This window comes from Mustela nivalis, assembly GCF_964662115.1.
Source record: "Mustela nivalis genome assembly, chromosome: 10".
NCBI lineage: Eukaryota > Metazoa > Chordata > Mammalia > Carnivora > Mustelidae > Mustela > Mustela nivalis.
This window is the reverse complement of record NC_139029.1, coordinates 76787936-76813441: the sequence shown is the minus strand read 5'-3', so window position 1 is coordinate 76813441 and position 25506 is coordinate 76787936. Positions and strand designations below refer to the sequence as shown.

At 35.0% G+C, this 25506-nt stretch overlaps 1 protein-coding gene across 12 annotated transcripts in view; it reads right to left on the bottom strand.

The window, feature by feature from the left end:
• The window catches only part of CCDC18 (coiled-coil domain containing 18), a 105065-nt gene that overhangs the window by 47745 nt on the left and 31814 nt on the right, over positions 1 to 25506 (bottom strand). For 10 of the 12 annotated variants that reach the window (XM_082688697.1, XM_082688698.1, XM_082688693.1 and 7 more), the window contains 8 exons: positions 24103 to 24326; positions 23143 to 23253; positions 22300 to 22431; positions 16431 to 16565; positions 15959 to 16036; positions 10459 to 10575; positions 4665 to 4832; positions 2301 to 2443 (listed from right to left, as the gene is read on the bottom strand). In XM_082688697.1, coding sequence (XP_082544823.1) covers positions 2301 to 2443; positions 4665 to 4832; positions 10459 to 10575; positions 15959 to 16036; positions 16431 to 16565; positions 22300 to 22431; positions 23143 to 23253; positions 24103 to 24326 — 1108 coding nt within the window. The remainder of the gene's footprint in view (positions 1 to 2300; positions 2444 to 4664; positions 4833 to 10458; positions 10576 to 15958; positions 16037 to 16430; positions 16566 to 22299; positions 22432 to 23142; positions 23254 to 24102; positions 24327 to 25506) is intronic. The other 2 variants (XM_082688695.1, XM_082688702.1) reach the window with 2 other exon arrangements.

Below are 25506 nucleotides of genomic sequence, written 5' to 3'. Positions count from 1 at the left end.
AGTATTTGGGACTTACTTTTCCTCCTAAATGTGCCTATTAGCTATAATCAAGGAGAGGTTTTGTTTAGAAGTCAAAGAGTGAGAATAAGAAAAGTAACAAGCATTGCTTCAATTTTCCCATTGAAACAGAAAGCAAGATCATCAATGACAGCAAAGACTGGGGAGTGGTTGTTAGGAGTTTTGAAAGAAAATGACTAAGTATAAAAGAGTCCTCTACAGAAGTTAGTAATGTTGTGATTGCCAGACAGCAGGTCCCTTAAGGGACCTTAAGGATGAAATTATGAATTTAAAGTAAGACTGATCAGTGTGCTTATATTTTCCTCCAGCTTCTCTAAAGATGCAAGCACAGAGTAGTGTGAGTTGGATTTTTAGTGCTGTGTAGAAAAAAGTAAGAAAGAGATAAGAGAATTTCAAGCAGATGCAAATCATTAATTTTAATGACTGATCAGAATTTAAGCTGGGTAAACAAAGGAGAAGACATCAGGGAATGAAAACAGTGATGGAACTGATGAATTAAGTCCTGGTGAGATCAAAGAACTGTTGAATTTGGGGGTATTAAAGGGAATCAGGTGATAATAGAGGTATAGATGCCAAATATTCAGATCACAGAAAAACCAGAGATACTGAAAATGATAGGATCTAGAGTAAATCATGTGAGTTGAGTGGCTGAAGTATGATAGAGCTCAAGATCATTACAGGAGAGGGATCTTTAAATGAGAAGCTAGCATCTCAGATGGATCAGCTAACATACTGAAATCCTCAAGAAGACTGGTGTTGGAGTGGTGTTGGAGGAATCAACAGTACATCAGGTGGCCTGTAGGTGTCAGCAACAGTGAGGAATGATATGGTCTCAAGACCAGAGAAAAAAATTTTAACTTTAGAGGGTTGCAGGACATGAAGCAAGGTCCTTAGGGAAAAGTAAAATTTCTGTTAAAGCGAGAGGGAAAAAAAAGTAGGGAATATAGAGAATGTTTTTCAGGATGGACTGTGAATTTCAGAGGACAAGTAGAGGTCTCCAGAAGTTGGGATAAGCTAAGAAGGAAACATTGTATGTGGTAAGGTTTGGGGAATTAGTATGAGAGATGACTGTTGACCTGGAAATACACAGCTTCTTGCGGCATCTGGCATTAGCAAGGACAAAGTTATTATGTAACTATTCAAGCAGACTCTGGTGGTGAGGCTGTTGTGTGGGAGACACCAATCAGTGGCAGAAAGAAGGTCTAAAGAACTGTGATCTTAAGTCTTAAACACAGGGCAATCTTCTTTTTTTTTTTAAATATATATATTTTTTTAGATTTTATTTATTTATTTGACAGAGAGAAATCACAAGTAGATGGAGAGGCAGGCAGAGAGAGAGAGAGAGAGGGAAGCAGGCTCCCTGCTGAGCAGAGAGCCCGATGCGGGCCTCGATCCCAGGACCCTGAGATCATGACCTGAGCCGAAGGCAGCGGCATAACCCACTGAGCCACCCAGGTGCCCCAGGGCAATCTTCTTGACCCAGTTGAGAGAGTTGACATCTAGAAAAGAAAGTTGATACTCAATGCACAAAGCCTAATCTTTACTCCTGCCAGTGGGAGAGAAGGAACCTGGGGACATAGGGTCTTAGTTCAAGTTAACTCTTGATTCCTGTTGATAGCATGGTGGTTTGAGTATGAATGTATTATTAATTATGTAAACTCTTGTTGACAAAGCATAGGAGTCTGGGGAAGCTGAGGCATGCTTTCAGCTATGGGTCCCTTTCTTAACCAATTAACTGTTGGTTCCTGGGCCTAGCTTAGCAAAATTAAATCAGAATCCTTAGAGGTGAGACCAAAGCATCAGTACTTTTTAAAGCTTCTCAGGTAATTTTAATGTTGAGTTAAGGTTCAGAACCACTGCTGTATTGTGTTAAGTTATTCTTTCCCATAAACAATTAGACAACGTGAAAGTTTTCAATGAGTACATCTTTACCTAAAACTTTTAATACTATTCACAATTTAATATAACACAGTACTTGCTGAGTGCCTATGAGGTATAGGGAACTATGCTAACTGTTGTGGGAGGACCCAAAAATAAACCAGAAATGATTTTGGCTTTAAGGAACTTATAATACAATAGGAGGATAAAGAATATTAAAATACAATAATACAAAAAAGGCATAAAGAAAAATATAAAGGTACAAACAAAATGCTAAGAACATGGGCTGTAAAGAAATTCAATCCTTAAGCAAATACTTCACTTAACATTATCTGACATTGAAATTCAGGTAACTACTGATATTGAAATAGGAAGAAAAAGAAAAAGTAACATATCCATTTTACCTGGCCGTACCAGTAAGCTCAATAACTTTTTGCCTTTTTAAATCGGCTTCATGTGAAGCTGCTTCACATTTCTCCTCCATTTTTCTCAACTTTTCAGCTGAACTTTCCCTTTGTTTTTGAAGTTCTTGTTCCAGTTTTGACACCTTGAAAATAAAATTTTCTTTAGGTATTTTAAGTTCAGTCACATCATAATATTCTTTGGAAGAAAAATATTTACATAACTATGTAGTCTAGCCTATCATTCAGTTTCAAGATGTATTATAAAACTCAAAGTACAGACGAGGAAGCAAATGTTTCAGTAAAAAAAAAAGCAAAACTAAACTTTGTGTAGGATATTTCATTCATATACATATTTATAGAAGTAGCCACATCATAACACCAAAGTAGGATTTACAAGAATTGAACAAAATAATGGTAATGTTCCCCCTTTCTTCTTCTTTTTTTTAAGTTTTATTTATTTATCACAAGTAGGCAGAGAGGCAGGCAGAGAGAGAGAGAGGGGAAAGGAAGCAGGCTCCCGCTGAGCAGACAGCCTGATGCGGGACTCGATCCCAGGACCCTGAGATCATGACCCAAGCCAAAGGCAGCGGCTTAATCCACTGACCTACCTAGGTGCCCTGGTAATGTTCCCCTTTTCATTTGAAATGTTTTCTTCGCTTGCAAACTATGTTGCCTTCCTTCTTCACAAATTGGCTCATTTGGTGAAGGATTTCTAAATTCCCAACTGCCTTCAAAGGTTACCACTTTCACTTGCTACTATTGATAGAGCTATTTTCCTCCTATATAAATCAAATTGCTTCACTGGTGTTCTGAATTCATTTTCTCAGGAACTTATCCACTTTCTCAGGAACTCATACTATTGCCTATCACTCCTCTTTCCTTCTGGCTTCATTTAAACATGTTCGAGATATTCCCATCATAAAAAATTACCCATACCTCTACCTGTCTCCAACTACCACCACCATCCTTTCTTTCCTCCTCGTCAAAGCCGTTTCTCAGTTTTCTATGCTTGTTGTATCATCTTCTCACTTCTCACTCATTCTTCCACCCAAAGCAAGTTAGCCATTCTACAGAAACTGAGCAAGGTCACTAACGACCTCTATGTTGATCATCCTAGTGGACATTTCTCAACCTTCATTTTACTTGATACTGATTTCAGCAGCCCAAGACACCAATTACCATTCCTAATTTCATGAAATAGTTACTTTGGTTTCTATGTACCGCATCTCACAGACAGTGGTTTAAAGCCTCTGCCTTCCGCTCAGGTCATGATCCCAAGGTCCTGGGATTGAGCCCTGCATCAGGCTCTCTGCTCCGCAGGGAGCCTGCTTCCTCCTCTCTCTCTGCCTGCCTCTCTGCCTACTTGTGATCTCTGTCTGTCAAATAAATAAATAAAAATTTAAAAAAAATTCTTTAGACCCTCAAAGAAGTTAAAGAACATACAAAAATCTCTTAAAAAAAGATCAAGAAGAAAAAAGAATTACCAAATGAAAAATACAAACGAACTGGTAGATTTAAGAGAAAAAAAAGAGAGAGAGAGAGATGGAAACCATAAAATCATTATGGAAATGAAAACAACTTCAGAAGGAATAAGAATTTTAATCAATTCTATAAGCCAGAGTCAACAACAGGGGACTTAGGAAGTGGTAATCAAATACAGATGAGATGAAGAAATGCTTCTGGATGAAGACTTTTACAAAAGGGATGGAGAGCTGCAGAACAGCTGTCTCTAAAAAAAAGAAACTTGATATGTTTTAATATATTGAGTGATTCTTTAGTTCCACTAGAGAGGCTGAGGATGAATTCAGAATACATAGATAAAAAGCCATCCAAATGACAAAAAGGTGAGTGAGGTGTTGCGAGATTACAGGGAACTATCATTTTCTAATTCACACATTTTTGTGAAGTTTGAAAAAGAGAAACCACGAAAAATATGAAATATCTGTCTGAAGAATTCACATGAACTGGCAATGAATGAAAGAAAAGATTCAATTCTAGTATTAAATTCCAAGAATTTTTTTCATTGGAGTGAGAAGTTATTTTTAGAAGTAAGTAGTTTCCTTTGGGATTTTTCTTGTAGTGCACTGCTTTAGCATTTGTTTAGGATCACAAGACCTGATCCAAAAAACATGGTTGAATGAAGAAGTCTAAATTATAACTAAGTTCTATGGATGACAAAAATGTGCCCAAGGTGCTGGTTAGAATATACACAAATACAACTTCACCCATTTTTCAATGTTAACACAGAATATTTCTTACAACACGAAATCTGTGAGGTAAACAGCAATATAACAAAATATTTATTATTGATTATTAAAATTTCTATTTCATACAAGTGAAACTATTTTGACCAATAAGATATACCTGTTTTTCAAGTTTAGTTTGGATGTCTTCTAGCTCTTCATTTCTAATTGTCTCTTGTTGTAACATTTGCTGCTGTTGCTGAAGAGTGTGTTGTAGCATAACATTCTGTTCAGCAGTCTCTTGAAGACTGTGATTTTTTATCTTTAGTTCTTTCTGTAAACAGTATACCTAATAAATATATACATTTCTCATTAAAATGACATTTCAAATAATAAGTTATAACGTCAAAGCTATCTTCCTTATTATCTTCACTTGTCACGTGGAATGATTGTATTTACGGCTATTGTTTGTTATATGGAAGGTCAGGTTCACTTTTCTGATGGGAGTACATGTTAGAAGGGTCTGCTTATAAGGCTGACTCCTGGCTGGTGTCTGGGAATGTGGCTTTTGAAACATTCCCTAAGTGATGAGATTGTCTTGCCTCGCTATGGCACTGAATCATGCTTTCCTTCTGGGAGTCTATAATTTTGATCCCTGTCCTAGGGGACCAACCCACAATGAAAAACCTGAACTTTGAGTCATAAACAGACTTCTCTGGGAAGGAATGCCACACATATATTGCCATATTTCACTGCTATAGAAATGAAATGTTTTATCTGACCCCCTCCCAGAAAAGGGAGAGACCCAAAGAAACCATGGATTTCTCCATACTCTATATAATGACTCCTTACTGAGAATACACTATAGCCATAAAAACACTGCACACATGTTAGGTGCTATTTATTATATTATCATTGCTACTACTGCCTTTTGTAAAATAATATCTCAGTAAGGTATGTGATTATTCATGCTCCAAAAAACATAAAGGAATGACAATATCAACTAAGAAACTGTATTCATTCTTGCCAAATATTTAGGACTTGAATATGCTGGCCTCCAAATTGGCTTTATAAGATACCTTTACAATTATTTGGAAGTACCTATTAAGAACGAAAAAAATTCCCTTTGTCCTAGTAAACCAAACTGCCCAAAGAAATTATTTTAAAAATCATAGTAATAACACAGCATAATATAATATGTATTTTATAATATTCTTTATGTGCTCCCAAAAGAAAGGAGAAAGCTTAATAAATGATGATATATCAATCTGATTTAAAATGACACAACCATTTAAAATATTTATTTATTTATTTTTAAAGATTTTATGTATTTGTTTGAGAGAGAATGAGAGAGAGAGAGCATGAGCGGGGAAGGGTCAGAGGGAGAAGCTGACTCCCCACCAAGCAGGGAGCTCGATGCGGGACTTGATCCCGGGACTCCCAGTACTGTGACCTGAGCCGAAGGCAGTTGCTTAACCAACTGAGCCAACCAGGTTCCCTAAAATCATAACTTAAAAGACAGTAGGAAATATAACATTTTACAAAATGAAATTAAGTGGAAAAAGCCCCCCAGAATTACATTTCACTAACATAATTATGAAAAATATGCAGGCAAATAGAAAACTGAAAACTTATGTATAAGAAAGTGGACTGTAGGCAAATCTTTAGAAAATATCTTATTGTTGCTTATGTAATTTCTTTTTTAAAGATTTATTTATTTATTTATTTGACAGAGAGAGATCACAAGTAGGCAGAGAGGCAGGCAGAGAGAGAGAGAGGAGGAAGCAGGTTCCCTGCCGAGCAGAGATTTCCAATGCGGGACTCGATCCCAGGACCCTGAGATCATGACCTGAGCTGAAGGCAGCGGCTTAACCCACTGAGCCACCCAGGCGCCCGCTTATGTAATTATTTTTAATATGAAGGAAAATAAAAGCCACTCCTTTAAAGGAAAAAATACCTTCCCAATAAGTATTCCAGATGGAAGAAATTTTAAATTGCTAAGAAATAGTGGAAGATAACCCTGATTTGGTCCTTTGTTCTAATTATCCAGCAGTTGAACAGTGAGTAGCATCATGTAGGGTTCAGGGGCCAAATATTCTTTGCTCATGATGAGAAGCTCTTAAGTTTTGCATTTTTTCATTATATGCTGACACTGTATACTTGGAGAACCTTAGGCAACTAACCAATTTCTAATTCTATTATTATAGTTCTTTTTTTATGCCAATCTACTTAATTTTGTCTACATGAAAATAATTTTAGTGCCACCATATATCAGTATCACCTCTTTTCTCTCTTTTACTTGCTAGCCCCCAAGAAAACTGCAGATAACACTTAGTGCAATAGTTTATTTTATACAGAACTGACTTGCCTGCAAGATAAATTCAAATACTACTTTTTCTTTATTGGAACATCCTGTCTTATAACTTACAGAGTCAGAGAAAAAGATGGTCAAAATATTAAGATAAGATGAAACAGAAGAAAAAAAAAAGATAAGCCTTAGCTAAAATACCAGGAAACCATACCACATAATAACAATAAAAAATTTATTTCAGCAACCTGGTCACTGGCAAAATAATTTCAATTAAAACTACTGAGTATCAACCTGCATATATTCAATTTAAAGTGGCATTTTATTGTACAACCCTTTAACTTCCACTTGACTTTAAAATATAAGAAATAGATTTTAGATTTTACATTATATTCTCTACTAAGTTATTATGTTCAGAGAATAATTTTCCTAAGGGATTTATCATTTTATAATTAGGGTTAAGAAGCAATTAGAAATTATACTATAAAATCTACTTGACAATTAATTTTATCCAGATTATATCTGAAGGAAAAATACTCTCACAATTATTACGAAAAATAAAATATAACCCAAGGATGGCTGGGTACCCCACTCAGTGGAGCGTCCAACTCTTGGTCCCAAAGATGCCTGGGTACCCCACTTAGTGGAGCGTCCAACTCTTGGTTTTGGCTTAGGTGGATCGTAAGATTGAGCCCTGAGTTAGGCTCCATGCTCAGTGACGAGTCTACCTCTCCCTCTCCATCCGCCCTTCCCCCTGCTCATATGCTCTCTTTCTCTCCAATAAAAAATAAAATCTTTAAAATAAATAAATTAAATTAAATATAACCCAGAAAATTTACTGATATGATATGATGATGCCAACTTCTTGAAATTTAAGTCTATCAATTTGAATAAAAATACCAATAAAATGATTGATTTTATGCAAAAAATGTTTAGGGTTATTTACATCTATTTTGTGTTTATTTTCTATCATGTTAACAATGTAATTCTGCATCATACTTTTATCACTTTTTAAAGCATTTTAATATGGAATTAAAATATTTTCAAAATGATTTAGAACTCTAAAGTTACTATTATTTTAATCATAAATGTACTTACTTCAACATGTGGAAAATAATATTTACCTGAGGCAAAATTTCAGAGGAATATTTATTAGCTTTTTGTTGTAGATAATCAACATTTAGTTTTTACAACGGGAGAACTTCTTACCAGTGTGCTCTAGGGTCACCTAATTATTCAGTTAGTACGTAATTTGGAAATATTTACGGATTTTAAAGATTTTAAAACATCTTTATAACATCACCTATTACTAAAAGAATGGATGCACTATGAATCAAATCCAATTTCCTAAAACCTAGCTATAAATCATTAATACCTCACAAGTCTGATCCAAGATAATACAGCTGACTCTTGAACAATATGGGTTTGAACTACACAGGTCTACTCATGCAGATTTTTTATAGTACAGAACTATAAGTGTATTTTCTCTCCCTTATGATTTTCTTAAATCACATTTTCTTTTCTCTAGCTCACTTTATTGTAAGAAAACAGTATATAATACATATAACATAGAAAATATATGTTAATCATCTGTTTTATGTTAAGACGTCTAGTCACCAGTAGGCTATTCGTAGTTAAGTTTTTCGGAAATCCAAGGTTATATAGAGATTTTCAAGTACATGGTGGGGAGAGGGTGGGCAACCCTAACCTCTGGGTTGTTCAAGGGTCAACTGTAATTATATTTACCAGCATTGATATTAGAATTTGCTCTAAAGACAAATAACTCAAAAGTAAATAAATGTATAGGGATGGTATTTAAGAAAACAAAATAAATAGTAATTGGATTATTCTGTTTCTTATCAACATATGTGAAAGATAACCTGTTAAGTAAGCCAAATACACACGCATTGACATAATTCAGCAGCAATAAAAAGTGCCAATCTTTCTAATTTACTTACTTATTCCTTAGTATAGTTGTACATACTTGACTACTACTTCTGATTTCTAATTCAGTTTGGAGCCAAGATTTAATTTTTTTTTTTTTTTCCTTTGGACAGAGACCACAAGTAGGCAGAGAGATAGGTGGGGAGAAGCAGGCTCCCTGCTGAGCAGAAAGCCTGATGTGGGGCTCGATCGCAGAACTCTGGGATCAAGACCGGAGTTGAAGGCAGAGGCTTTAACCCACTGAGCCACCCAGGTGCCCCTGGAGCCTAGGTTTATACTTCCAGTTGTTTTGGAAATAATTCTAAGTTCATTTTAGGTTAATGCTTACTATCCACCCTAGTCTCTGATGCAGTTTCTGAGAACACAAAGTGTTAAAGCTCAACAAACTATCTTGTTACAAACACTGCCTGTCTGCAAATTCCATCTCTGGCAAGTCCATTTACACTCAAGTATAGTGAAGGCTAGCAAAGAAATGTTTAAGTAATGTTTGAAGAAGTTCAAGGTAAAATAAAAATATTTTTATCTTAAAAAATCAAAGTATCCAGGGGCGCCTGGGTGGCTCAGTGGGTTGGGCCGCTGCCTTCGGCTCGGGTCATGATCTCAGGGTCCTGGGATCGAGTCCCGTATCGGGCTCTCTTCAGCAGGAAGCCTGCTTCCCTCTCTCTCTCTCTCTGCCTGCCTCTCTGACTACTTGTGATTTCTCTCTGTCAAATAAATAAATAAAATCTTTAAAAAAAAAAATCGAAGTATCCATAGTTGAGGTATCTTAAATTCCATATACTATAATTGAGAAACAAAGATGTTATAATAGCCTTCATGGAGAGACATGGAAGGAAGAAGACAGGACCAATAAAATATGAAGATTTTCTTTCTGAATCTCTAAGCTTATATAATTATGTGATTATACCTAAGTCTGGAATGCTAGTCAACTACATATCTGCTTTTAGATCTATGCATGCCTTTCCTTTGCTCTGCTCCAGGTATTGCAGGAAATTCCCTTTTGGATAATAGAAAGATTTAGCCAATGGGAGGGACTGGGAGCAGTTCTCCTCCTCTATAGCCTCAGTTTTAGACAGATTCCTTTGTAGACCTCGCTCCACTAGGCAATCCCGCTTCTGGACTATAATCATAGCATCTCTTCCTGATATTTCTCTATCCCTGATAATGGTAGTAGGTCCTTGCTTATGATAATCTGAGTTATCTTACCATGCTTTGTTTGCTTCTCCCCTCTTCCAGCACCTGCGTATCTAATTTTCTGCATAAAATTCTCTCCACTTTAAAGATAATAGAAAGGATTCTCTTTTTCTGGTTGGAACTTTCTGATACATTCAAGTCAACTTCACTGGACATTTTTGGGGGACTATTTCTAAACAAGAATTTAAGGTTTAAGGCTTATATTTAATTTTAGAAACAGAATTTACTTTGAATTTATATTATAAATTCTTACAAAGAAATAAAGGAATTCTTCACTGAGGTTATACAGAGGGAGAAGCAGGCTCCCTGCAGGGAGCCCAATGGAGGGCTTGATCCCAGGATCGTAGGATCAATACCTGAGAGCCCAATGCAGAAGATTAAACCCACTGAGCCACCTATGCTCCCGTTAATGGAAAGGTTTTTTTTATTAGCTACTGATAAAAGATATACTTTTAAAGAATCTTAAAAATAATATCTCAAAAAGAAATCATGTGGAAAATATGCTTTTTTCACAAAAATACTAATTTACCTCTTCAGATTTCTTCTTCAGCTGTTTTTCAAACTTTTCCTTATTTCCTTCTAATTGATTCAAATGCAAGGCAAGTTCTTCCTTACAAATTTCCAGTGCTGAATCTAGTTGTCTGACCTAAGCAGGAGAAAAACAAAAAAAGAAAAATCAACTAATACCAATGAATGCTTATTATATGTTCAATATTTTACAGGTTTATCTCCTAATGTTACCTAACTGCTTCAAAGTGAATACACAGCCCAAGTCAGGATACGAAATGCTATTACATTACAGAAAAGATTTATTTAGAAAACTAGTTTTTTTATTGCAAATTAGGAAATCAGAGGCTGGAGTCCTGAAGAATAAACAGAACATGAACAAGCAAAGAAGGGCATTCCAGGAAGAGGGAGTATATCCAGAGACAAAACAATGTGAAAAGGAATGGTGTGAAGTTGGCAGTTTAGGGTACAAAGAGTATTAATTTATAGGAGATGGGTATTTGGGAGATTAGTTTGGAAAGACAGACTGGGACCAACTGACAAGAACCTGTAGACCAAATGCCCTAAGACATTTACCTAAAATAGTAAGCAACATTTAAGCCAATTTCTTAAGTTCCCTTGATCAAGAAAATAATAAAATGAGTACCAACTAGTGTACGGTACTAATAATGCTATGGTGTGAATATTCTGAATGTGCTGAAGTCACAAAGAAAATGAAAATGTTTTTGTAGCTAGGAAAAAAAAAACTGAGGGAGCAGCATTTGCTCTGAATCAGTGATAACATTTTGAGAAAAGCGCAGCACTGTAACCTGGTTCAAGAGTTCACATAGCTGCAAATGCTTTATGCCAACTTACTATTAAAGAGCAACACACATTCAGCAAATTTTTTTTCACAAAAATTAGTTCAAGGACCACAATTTGCACACATGTTCCATATCCCATCTCTCAAAAAGATGTTTGTCTTGCTTCTTTCTTAGTGTAATTCTGAACTTCTCAGGCGTGGTTTTCCCCCCTTAATCCAGTAGCATTCTCATAAATCATCTTGAAGGCATAAAAGAAATCTCAAGATGAAAGAAAGAGAAAAATGCTCCCTCTTGCAGACACTATTCATTCTATATCATGAATTATATTTACAACTCTTATTTCTAAACAGGGAATCTTGACAGTTTTTGAAGATTGTCCCTATAAGCCTGTGAATATAATCATCCAGAGCTAAAAAGTTGGTAATTTTTAAATTATTATCCTTATTAATAGTTACCCTAGTAATTATTTTTAAATGAGTTTTCTTTATTTCTTTTACCCCTGAGGGGTTTATTCTTTTTTTTTTTTTTTTTTTTTTTAGATTTTTATTAATTTATTTGACAGAGATCACAAGTAGGCAGAGAGGCAGGCAGGGGGCGGTGGGGAAGCAGGCTCCCCACTAAGCAGAGAACCCAGTGTGGGGCTCAATCCCAGGACCCTGGGATCATGACCTGAGCCAAAGAGAGAGGCTTTAACCCACTGAGCCACCCAGGGGCCCCCCTGACAAGTTTATTCTTTAGTTTTCTTTCTTAGCCATGAGAATGAGCACTGGTACTTGTATCATCTCCCACACACAGGGAAAAAATAAAATCTGTGCCTGTCAGAATATCACACCTGATAATTAATAAGGTAAAAACTAATTCAGGCAAGCTTTATCACTAGATGTTAAAACCACAGGTTATAGGTTGTGGAAGAGCAGTACATTCACATGGCCTGAAAGAATCACTGCACATTTTATTAATTATAAAGGAAAAAAATGGTGAGATCTGTCAACTTAAGTAAAGTGCCAATATTGGCAATACCAGTAATGGGGTAGTCTGACATGTGCTTCTTGATGGGATGCAGAATGTGGTGTTCTAGTTGACCCAGACTTTTCAGAAGATTCAGAATCAAGAAGAACAGAAGGAAAGAGTAAGTTCAGGAAAACCTAAAGTGCCAAATGCAACATGTAATTATAAATGAATCCTATTTTGGAAAAAGAATAAGAACAAGCTGAAGTAGTATTTCTCAAGGTTTTAATGGGCATACAAATCAGCTGGGCACCCTATGGAAATACAGATTCTAATTCAGTAGAAGGGCAAAGATTAGGGTGAGGTAAGATAGGAGATATGGGCTCAAAATTTAAGGAGGCACTCACTCTCAGGGCCATGCCAAACGACAATGCTACACGTATACAACCCCAACAGTAAGCATCTCCCTAAATTTTACACCAGAAGCAATTTACTTCCTTTTTTTAAGATTTTATTTATTATTTGACAGAGAGAGACACACAGAGAGAGAGAAGAAAGGGAAGACAAGCAGGGGGAGTGGGAGAAGGAAAAGCACGCTTCCCACTGAGCAGATTCCATCCCAGGATCCTGGTATCATGACCTGAGCAGAAGGCAGATGCTTATTGACTGAGCCATCCAGGCGCCCCCCACTTCCTTCACCTTAATCCCAATTCTGTTCAGTAGGTCTGGGGTACAGCCAAAATTCTGCAAGCCAAACAAGCTTCTAGGTGATGCTGATATTGCTAGTCCACAGACCATACTTTAAGTAGTAACGCTATAAAGAACAATTTTAAATAACTGGAAAAATTCCAGTATGGACTGTGTGTTGAATGATGTCACTGAATTGATTTTTACTTTCTCTGGTGTGTAGAGTGGTATAGTCACATAGGAGAAGTTTCTGTTCACAGGAGATGCAGGTTTAAATATTAAAGATGTAAAGTCTTATGACATCTGCAATCTTCTCTCAGGGGTCTAACAAAAAGGAAATGTATAAGTATGAGATTGGGTGGGTATGTGCACAAGTGGGTATGTGTGTGTAGGTGTGTGTGGGGAGAGATGAAATGAATGTAGCTAGAGTTTAACAGACAGTAAATCTAGGCAGAGGGTTCACAAATGTTCTCTGTCCTATCCTTTCCATTTTTTTGTAGGTTTGGAATTTTTCAGAATAAAATATAATTAAAATTAATAAATCAATTTTAAAAATAATAAAACCCAGAACACTCACTACTCTGTTGGTTTTATTATTTGAACAAGGAGTTTGAGAGTCTATGGATAAGAGAGTCATTTGGATAAGCATTATTCACCTCATATGAACCAACTATAAATACACGTGTGTATATATGGACAAAAAATGAATGAAATTAAAACAAAGACACTGCTTCATTGAAGCAAAGAACTTCCTCAGGAGTATAGTCTAGGGGTAACCAGGTATGGGCTCTAGTCTACCTATCTTCAACAAAAGCAGCTAAGTTCTTTCACGGTGGTGCACTTATGACTTTCTTTGGGAAAAGTAAAAAATTCAGAGTGGAATATAAAAGCAAAACAAAACCAAAGAAAGTAAGTAAAAAAAAATCTCTAAATCTAACAGGCACCTTTTCAATATTCTATTTAACCACATGTAATATAATTGCTTTAATTTACTGGTTTCTTATTCCTGTTCAAAATTTCTCATCAATCTTCTAGTTCTCAGTAGTCATACTTTCATAAGTGATATAACTTTAAACTAATTCTTACAACTCTTCTGCAGACAGAAAATTCAGAATTTTTATGATTTCATTAATTATATTTGTATTTCCTTTGTTAATGGTTGAACTGACTGCATTTTTTAAGAATTTACCAATTGTAAGAATATATTCTTTGATTGGTTATTTTTTAAAAATTCACTTTTTTAAAGTCATAATTTTTTTAAATATTTTATTTATTTGATAGAGCGAGATCACAAGTAGGAATAGAGGCAAGCAGAGAGAGAGGGGGAGGCAGGCTCCCTGCTGAGCTGAGAGCCCAATGTGGGGCTCAATCCCAGGACCCTGGGATCATGACCTGGGCTGAAGGCAGAGGCTTTAACCTACTGAGCCACCCAGGCGCCCCTAAAGTCATAATTTTTTATGCAAAGAACAAATAAAGGTATGTAGAGGGCACAGCCAAAGTCAAGAAAGGAAGGTGGTAATAACAGAATCAAGAAGAAACTCGATTTCAAACTTCAATTTTGTTGGTACAAATACCCTGTATGTTAGGTTTGGTATAGCTTGAGTCATAGGAATGTTGTTTCTATGTTTCTTCTTCATTTTGGTATTCGCCCCAATAATATAAAACCTTCCTATTAAGGGAATAAAACCCAATGACATAATTTCTTCTTTTACCAATTTTAATACCTGGTTACTAACATATGGAAATAAGCTACTAGATGTGTTAGGCAGCTTAATAAAAAACAGGAGGTAAGTGGCAATATAGATTTTATTTAATGAAATTATTTCATGCCTTTTATAATGATTTTTATAATGATTTTTTTTCATGTTAATGCTGTTAGATGTTATTTTTACATGAGAAAATTAACTGACATGGCATTAAATGTTGAAAGTTTTGAAGAATACTATATGAAAGCTACGGATAAACATATAATTGTGTTTAAAGGCATACTTGGTAACAAAATGGATTAAAAACAGAATACTAGGCAAAAATAACACTGGATTTTAAAAATATTCTTTATATTCAAGCCATATATGACAGAATAAACATTCATGTTTAATAAACAGCATGTTTGGACCTATTTTTAACATTAAAAATGCAAAGGAGAAATATCAAATATATAATAAGTACTTATTAAACTTTGAGTAACTGAGTATGTGCTAAACTATTATAGGTACCTCATTTCATCTCCTCCTCATACTGACCTTCCTCCAGAGTATTACTGTCTCTATTTTACTGATGAAAAACTTAAAGTTCAGAGACTTAAATGAACTAGCCAGGGTTAAAGTTAACTAGCAAGCACTCTGAAATCAGAACTGAAACTCAAGTCAACTCAGCTCCTAAACCCATTCTTTAAACCATGAAGACAGAGTATCCATGAAACTGTATTTTATCTGGAAATTCTGATTTTACCGTTAATTAATCTTATAGCAGAACTAGTATAAAGAAGCAAAACTCAACTGCTTGTAGATTCATCTCCCTTCACTTCTGGGTTTTTTTGTGTGTGTTTTTTTTTTAAGATTTTACCCATTTATTTGACAGTCAGAAATCACAAGTAGGCAGAGAGGCAGGCAGAGAGAGAGGGGGAAGCAGGCTCTCTGCTCAGCAGGGAGCCCGATGTGGGGCTCGATCCCAGGACCCCGGGACCCTGGGACCATGACCTGAGCTGAAGGCAGAGGCTTTAACCCACTGAGCCACTGAAGCACCCCTTCACTTCTGTTAATTCTTTACTGGTAATGTTAATAAGTAGCTACAGTTAAAAAAAAAAAAAAAAACATTTTTCATTAAAAAAGAAGCCTTACTTCAGGCAAAAAAAAAAAAAAAAAAGAGGTTAGATAATCCACAAAACAGATTATCAACAATCAAATAATTAAGATTATAATTCACAATGAAGAAAATATACTCACAGAAAGTAAGTTCACTGACTCAGGTAAAACCTTTACTTGTGAGTTTTTATCCAAGTAATTTTTGCAACTTATAGAGAAAAGTGTAAAAGCTACAGAATGTCTCTATTAAAAAAAAGTTTTAAAAAATTAGCATACTGGCCTTGATTGTTTCTTCAGATACTTGGTTCTGTAATGTTCGCAAAGCTTCATCTTTCTTCATGTTTTCCTTTTCCATCTCCTAAAAACACATAGATTAGTAGCAAAAATATGAGTACATGTATAAATATTTTAATTTTAGCATTACTAATGGGCTGTTAAGCAACTGATTTAATTAGAATTAAAGGTACATTATAGAAACGTAAGTATTTGTCAGCGTTTAAACAACATTTTCAGGAGCACCTGGTTGGCTCGGTCAATTAACTGTCTGCCTTTGGCTTGGGTTATAATCCTGGGGTCCTTGGATCGAGCCCTGCATTGGGCTCCCTACTCAATGGGAGTCTGCTTCTCCCACTCTCTCCTTACTTGTGCTCTCTGTTGTTATCTCTGTCTCTTTCAAATGAATAAATTAAAAAATAAATTAAAAAATGAATAAATAAATATAATAAACAGCACTTTTACAAAGATGATTTTACCCCTTTGCTTTCCGTCAGGAGTCTGTCTAGAGATTCAAGATGATGTTGTTTACATATTATATCTTGCTGCAAAATGGACATAGTCTTTTCTTGTTCTTTAAACTGTTGGTCTTTTTTCTCTAGTTGAGATTCAAGCTAAACATAAAAACACGATTTATTATCTTTCATATTATTTTATAAAAAATCATGAAACATGTTATATACAGAAAAGAGTATAATACTCCCAAGTTAAATTACATCTGAAATTAAATAGACTTTTGCATTGTGCCAAATTTCCTTCAGTTTCTCTCCCTTGAGAGAAGAAATGAAATCACATAGCCAGGTCTTATCTTTCATCAATACAGTTGATTTCCTCCCTCATCAATTGAGCTGACCCTTGACCAGCACAGGTTTGAATTGTACAGGTCCACTTATATGAGGATTTTTTACAGTATAGTGCTGTAAGTGTATTTTTTCTCTTCCTTACAATTTTTTAAATCACATTTTCTTCTCTCTGGCTTACTTTATGGTAAGAATACACTATATAATACATGTAACATACAAAATATATATTAGCTAATTGTTTTATTATCACCAAGGCTTCTGGTCATGAGTAGGCTATTAAGTTTTGGGGAGTTAAAAGTTAGATGTGAATTTTCAACTGTGTAGGAGGACTGTGCCCCTAACTCTTAAGTTGTTCAAAGGTCAAATGTACTATGCTGATATGGTCAGTATTATTCTCAGGCATGCTTCTCACACATGTTTTTTGTGTTTACTACATATGTAGGTCTATGAATGATATGTAATATATTTCTATTTTAAAATTTTACACAGACAATATCAAAACATATGCAAGTTTTAGTGGCTTGATTTTTTTACTCAATATTATTTTAGATATTCATCCCTGGATAGTTATTTATGTATCCATATGTGGATCTAGTTCATTGCTTTTTCTAACAGTACAGTATTCCACTGTAACAACAAACTACAGTTTGTCTTCTCTTCTACTCAAAAACAGTTTAATATTCTATTTTTCACCATCACAACAATGTTAAATACATCCTCTGTGCATGTCTCTTTATGTATTAGAGTTTCTTTAGAATAGATCACCTAGAAGTGGACTTTCTGTTTGTAGGATAAGCACATTTCCAATTTCATTAGGTATTTCTCTTCAAAGTGCATCAAAATTTATGCTTATATTAGAAATGTAGAAGATTCTCATTCCCACAACTTCAACAATAACTGGTGTTATCAAAATTTCAAAATACTTTTGTGAAGACAAAATAGGAAATTACTGATATGTGTAATATGCATATATGTGCATATTATATACAAAAGTGCAAAAATTATGTGATATATATAATACTCACATAAGTATATAATACAAATATGGCAGAACAAATAGAAAGTATTAAAACTAAGGAACTCTGAGGGGCACCTGGGTGGCTCAGTGGGTTAAGTCTCTGCCTTTGGCTCAGGTCAGAGTCCTACGATTGAGCCCCGCATCAGGCTCTCTGCTTGGCAGGGAGCCTGTCTCCCCCTCTCTCTCTGCCTGCCTTTCTGCCTACTTGTGACCTCTCTCTGTCAAGTAAATAAATAAAATCTTTAAACAAACAAACAAACAAACAAAACTAAGGAACTCTGGAAACAGTAAAACGAAAATAATCAAATAACAAATTAGAGAAACAGAACAAATAAAGATGGAAGAAAAGTGAACAGAGCCTGAAGGACCTGCTGGACACCATCCAGTAGGCCAAAATGCAGATCATGGGAGGAGAGGAGAGGGAAAAAGGGACATTGAAAATATCTGAAGAAATAATGATTGAAAATGTCAAAATTTGGGGCACCTGGCTGGCTCAGTTGGAAAAGCATGCAACTCTTGATCTCAGGGTCATGAGTTTGAGTCTCATGTTGGGTGTAGAAATTACTTGACTAAAAACTTAAAAAAAAAAAAAGAAAGAAAGAAAGAAAATTTCTGAATTTAATGAAAGACACTGATAAAAACATCCAAGAATCTCAACTCCAAGAAAGATGAACTTAAAAGGGAACTGCATGAAGGCATATTATAATGAAAACTTTCTAAAGACAGGGGTACCTGGGTGGCTCAGTGGGTTAAAGACTCTGCCTTCAGCTCAGGTCATGATCCCAGGGTCCTGGGATCAAGCCCCATATCAGGCTCTCTGCTCAGCAGGGAGCCTGCTTCCTCCTCTCTCTGTGCCTGCCTCTCTGCCTACTTGTGCTCTCTGTCTGTCAAATAAATAAATAAAATCTTAAAAAAAAAAAAAACAACTTTCAAAAGACAGAGAAAAAATCTTGAAATCATCAAGAGTTAAATGAGTAATCATATACAAGGATCCACAATAACATTATAAGCAGATTCTCATCAGATACTTTGGAAGCCAAAAGACAATGTGTTGAAATGTCCACCAAGAATCCTACCATCTGGCAAAACTGTCCTTCCAAAGTGAGATAGCAAATAAGACATTCCCAGATAAATAAATGCTGAGGGGGTTTTGGCCACTAGATATGCCCTACCAGAAATGCTCAAAGGAGATCTACAAAGTGAAATGAAAGGACACCAGACAATAACTCAAAGCCATATGGAGAAATAAAACTCTCAATAAAGATAACTGCAAGGATAATTACAAATCTAGTATTATTCTAACAACAGTTGTAATTACATTTTTTGTTTTCTATAGGATTTAAGAGTCTAATATATTTAATGAAGAAAAAAACCAGTTAGTGTAATTTATTAGTATAAATTTGGTTTGCAATTCCAAATCTTCTTTTCTACATAATTTGAGAGACTAATACATTTGAATGAATTATTAGCTTGTGTTTTAGGGCACACAATGTATAAAGAGATAATTTTGTGACATTAACATTAGAAAGGAGTGAAAATGGAGCTGTAAAAGGAACAATATTTGTATATTAGTGGTTAGAGTGGTACAAATTCAAATTAGAATAATAAAACTTTAGAATATTAAATGTAATACCCATGACAACCACACATACAGCAATACAATATTCACAAAAGGAATGGAAATGGGAAAATAATTTTAAAATTTCACTACAAAAAAACCAAACTAAATTCAAAAGGAGATAATAATGTAGGAAAGGAGGAACAAAAAAAGCTATAAGGCCTATAGAAAACAAACAGCACGATGACAAAAGTCAGTCAGTCTGTATCAGTATTTACTTTAAATATAAATGGATTAAACTCTCCAGTCAAAAGATAGAGACTGACAGAAGATAAAACACAGGATTCAACTACAGTTGTCCCTTGAACAATGCAGAGATTAGGATGGTTGACTGCATGTGCAGTTGAAAGTCAGTATATAACTTTTGTCTACACAGAAACTTAACTACTAATAGCTTACTGTTGACCAAAGCCTTACTAATAACATAAACAGATTAACACATATTTTGTATCTTATATGTATCATATTCTTAGAATAAAATAAGCTAGAGGAAAAATATTAATAAAATCATAAGAGAAAATACATTTACAGTACTGCTTTTAAAAAAATCCACAAATAAGTGGACCCATGTAATTCAAACTCTTGTTGTACAAGGATCAACTGTATATGCTGTCTATAAGAGACTCACTTGAGATCCAAAGACATAAACATGTTGAAAGTGAAAGGATAGAAAAACATATTCCATGCAAATAAATAACCAAAAGAGAGCAGGGGTACCTACACAAATATCAGATAAGACACTTTATATCAAAAAAGTTTTTAAAAGACAAAGAAGGACATTATTTACTAGAAGGCTCAAAATAATGGTGAGATTTAATAATTATAATGTTTACTCATGTAATGACAGATCATCAAAATATATGAGGCAAAACTGACAAAACTGAAGGGAAAAGTAGACAGTTCTACAAAAATAGTTGGAAACTTCAATACCCCACTCATAATAATTAGAAGACCAGAGAGAATATAAGTAAGGAAATAGAGGACTTAACATAATACATCAACTAGATCTAATAGACATATACAGAACATTCTACCCAACAACAGAATATACATTCTTCTCAAGTGTGAAGGGGACATTTTGCAGGATAGACCATGTTAGGCCACAAATTGAAATTTCAACAAATTTAGAAGTACAGATATCATTCAAAGTATCTTCTCCAACAACAATCAGATGAAATTAGAAATGAATAATGAAAGGAAAATTTAAAAATTCACAGGACTGGGACATTAATTAAACAACAGATTTTTAAACAATCAATGAATCAAAGAATTCACAAGGGAAATTAGAAGAAATCAGGAGACAAATGAAAACAAAAACACCACTTACCAAAACTTAAGAGACACAGCCAAGTGGAGCTAAGGGGTAATTTACAGCTATAAATGCTTATATTCAAAAACAAAAAAGATCTCAAGTCAATAATTTAACTTCAAAACATAAGGAACTAGAAAAAGAACAAACCAAACCCAAAGCCAGTTGAGAGAAGGAAAGAATAAAGATTACAGTAAAAGTCAACAAAATGGAGGACAGAAAACAAAGTGTATCAATGAAATGAAAAGTTAGCTCTTAGAAAAAAAACAAAACAAAATTGATAAATCTTTAGCTAAGTAGATTAAAAAAACAGAGAAGGCACATTACCAAAATCAGAATTGAAAGTGGGGACAGTACTGCCAATTATACAGAAACAAAAAACGTCATAAGGGAGTACTATGAATAACTGTATGCCCACAAACTGAATAATCTAAATGAAATGGACACATTCCTATAAATCAAAACCTACAAAGACTATATAATGAAGAAATAGATCATCTGAATAATGACCTAAAACTAGTAAGAGGTTCAATCAGTAATCAAAAGCTCCCAATAAAGAAAAGCCTTGAACCTGATAGATTCACTAGTGAATTCTACCAAACATTTAAAGAAAACTAATGTTCAACTTCAGCCACATGACAACTTCTTTCAAGATATGTCTCCAAAGGCAAAGAAAACAAAAGTGAAAATGAACTTCTGGGACTTCATCAAGATCAAAAGCTTCTGCACAGCAAAGGAAACAGTCAACAAAACAAAGAGGTAACCCATGGAATGGGAGAAGATATTCACAAATCACAGTACAGATAAAGGGTTGATATCCAATATCTATAAAGAAGTCCTCAAACTCAACACACACAAAACAAATAATCACATCAAAAAATGGGCAGAAGGCATTAACAGACACTTCTCCAAAGAAGACATACAAATGGCTAACAGACACATGAAAAAATGTTCATCATCACTAGCCCAGCGAGATTCAAATCAAAACCACATTGAGATACCACCTTACACCAGTTAGAATGGCCAAAATTAACAAGACAGTAAACAACAAGTGCTGGAGAGGATGTGGAGAAAGGGGAACCCTCTTCCACTGCTGGTGGGAATGCAAGTTGGTGCAGCTACCTTGGAAAACAGTGTGGAGATTCCTTAAGAAATTAAATGTAAAGCTACCCTATGACCCTGCAATTGTTTACTATTGCGTACTTACCCCAAAGATAAATATGTAGTGAAAAGAAGGGCCATTTGTACCCCAATGTTCATAGCAGCAATGGCCACAGTCACTAAACTGTGGAAAGAACCAAGATGCCCTTCAACAGACGAATGGACAAAGAAGATATGGTCCATATACGCAATGGAGTATTATGTCTCCATCAGAAAGGATGAATAACCAACTTTTGTATCAACATGGATGGGACTGAAGAGATTATGCTGAGTGAAATAAGTCAAGCAGTCTGTTGCTCAGACTGGGTAATGTTATTGCTCTATATTTCAAGCTCATATTTTTACACACACACACACACACACACACACACACACACACACACACACACCACCCCCAATGGATTATCCAGCCACAAAAAAGAAAAACATAGTATCTTACTCTTTCAATCTGCTTTTCCATTTCTTTATGCTGTTCAAGATGAATTTTCTTGGCCTTTTCAAAAGCTAAACAAATTTTCTCATGTTCTGTATTGATATTGGTTTCTAGACTTCTTATCTTTTCATTCTTTTCCTAGACATACAAATACACTTTAGAAGAATACAACTGACAACTAGTTTTACATAAAAGTACATAAGTAAAGTATTAAATTTGTCATACTCTATTCTTTGAAGAATCACAGTAGTTAATATGTAAAACTTCAAAAATATTTAAACAGTTACTGAAAAGACAAAATAGTTATTTAAAAAAACTATTTGTGGAGCATAACAAATAGCATGGAGGACAAGGGGAGTTAGAGAGGAGAAGGGAGTTGGGGGAAATTGGAAGGGGAGGTGAACCATGAGAGACTATGGACTCTGAAAAACAATCTGAGGGGTTTGAAACGGCAGGGGGTGGGAGGTTGGGGGAACCAGGTGGTGGGTATTAGAGAGGGCACGGATTGCATGGAGCACTGGGTGTGGTGCAAAAATAATGAATACTGTTATGCTGGAAAAAAAAACTATCAAAATAAAAAGATTTAACTATTTCAAAGTACTGAAAAGCGTATCAAAGAAGTATACCATTTCCTTCAAAATTCTACTATAATAAAAATGAGAAATTACAGATAACAACTTATAATATAAGCCTATAAACTTAAAAATAAAAAAGCAAAAAAGTGAATCATCAGAAAAATTTACTAGAGTTTATAGTTTCCTATACAACAATGATACTAAAACAAGCACACTATCACAAATCAAGTGCCTTAAAGTCACAGTGAATTTGTAGCCAAACAGTAATTTTTACCATAAGCTCCTGTTCTAGCTCTGCATTTTTTGCAGCAATAGAGGAATAAGCAACTATTTTTTCTTCCAGCTGTTTCTCGAGAGTTAAAAGTTGAGAACATTTCTTTGTCATCTGAAAACACATTGAAATAAATAAAAATAAATTAAATGAATAAATTATTATTTCTTAAAAATTACTTTTAAAGATAAGTGACAATCTAAAAGAAAAACAGTGAAGGGGAGACCAGATATATGACAGATTGTCCCATCTTTTTCTTAAGTGTGGGGTAAAGATTTTAAAATGAGAAATCAGACATTTTAAAAGTACTCCTATCAAAAAAAGTATTCCTACAGACAGCATCAGCTTCAGTCTAAAGTGTGAATATAACATATACACATGTGGTTCTGGTCTATAATTGCCTAAGAAAGCATCCTTATTCTGTCCTCAATAGAAATGAAGATCAAATACTCACAAAACACGCATTATGCAATTTTCAAAATGTAATCCAAACATATCTGCATCAGAATCATATGCACTTGTTCACAAATGGAGATTTCTGAGCATTACTCCATACCAGAATCATTAGAACGGTACCCAAAATCTGCACATTTAACAGGCATCCCAGCTCATTCTGCTGTTAGCTAACATTCAAAATCATCTATTATCACTCTTTTTCTTCTAATTACATAATCCAAATTCTTGACTTGTTGAATGTTTATTAGCCATATTAACTTATACTTGGAAGAAATAATAGACTGCCATACATTAGAAGTTCTACCATATTTGATACCTGCTAGCCACTAGAGAGTAATTTCTTATTTTTAACATAGGTTAAAACCCAAAGGTTTCCAAATATGATTTTAAAAGATTTTATAACTGATGTATAAATCTGGACTTACACATCCAACTTTGACACAACTCTACAGGACCTTTTTTCTTGTCTCCACAGTTAGTACATACAAACAGCTAATTCAAGCTTACTTCACTTTCCAGTTTGCTCGAGTTTGAAGCTTTCTCCAGCAGCTCCTCTTGTATCAGCTGAAACTGACTAGTTCTGTGGGCCATGTTAACCTTCAAATCAGAATTCTCAGCTTCTATTTGCATCAACTTAGCACGCAGTTCTTCTATTCCAGAAGCGAGTCTTTGTCTTTCTCTTTCATACTGCTTATTCACAGTATATTGATTTTGGTCTTTTATTCTTTCTGCTAACAAACATAGAAGGAAAATTGTTCTGTATAAAACTTAAAGAATAGGGGTGCCTGGGTGTCTCAGTCTGTTAAGCATCTGCCTTTGGCTGGGTCATGATTCCAAGGTCCTGGGATCAAGCCCTGTGTCAGGCTCCCTGCTTGGTGGATAGCCTGCTTCTCCCTCTGCCTCTCCTTGTACTCTCTCACTCATTTGCTCTCGCTCTATCCCAAATAAAGTCTTTTTAAAAAAAATCTTAAAAATCTTTTAAAAACAAGCTTAAATAAAAACCTATTAAATGTTGAAAGATCTAGTTATAAACAAAGTTTAATTTCTCATCTAAAAAATACTAAAGGGAATGGAGAAGGAGACATACATTAAGGAAAATATAATGAAAGAACATAGTAAGTAAGGTACTTTCCATATTTAAGTACATAAAAGTAGGAATAAATTCTTCTGAATCACTCACTTTTCTAGACTATTCCTTTATAACAGAAAGAGTCCTTCTCTCACTCTAAAAGTATCCCCCCCCCTTTTTGGATAGAAAACATTGTTTTTAAAAAATCATTGTTTTTTAAAAAAGCTGTGCTGTTTCCTTAAACTGAAGTTGACCATAAAATTTCTCTGGATAACCTGGAATCATTAAGAATATTTTGATATAGTGGCACCTGGATGGCACAGTTGGTTAAGCATCTGACTCCTACTCGGGTCATGATCTCAGGGTCCTGGGACAGAGCCCTGAAATCAGGCTCCCTGCTCAGCAAGGGAGTCTGCTTCTCCCTTTCCCTTCTGACCTTTCCCCCACTTGTGCTTTTTCTATCTCTCATGTTCTCTCTCACTCTCAAATAAATAAATAATCTTTTTCAAAAAAAGAGTATTTTTGAGGCACCTGGGTGGCTCAGTGGGTTAAAGCCTCTGCCTTCAGCTCAGGTCATGATCCCAGGTCCTGGGATCAAGCCCTGCATCAGGCTCCCTGCTTAACAGGGAGCCTGCTTCCTCCTCTCTCTCTGCCTGCCTCTCTGCCTACCTGTCATCTCTGTCTGTCAAATAAATAAAATCTTTTTTTTTTTAAGTATTTCTTTAAAAAAAAAAAAGAGCATTTTCATGTACTGTATACAGATACAAGTTCAAAAACTGAAGAACGGAATTCTTCCTAGTCTAAACTAGCTCATAAGAATTCAGTGATGCTTTTTGAAACTA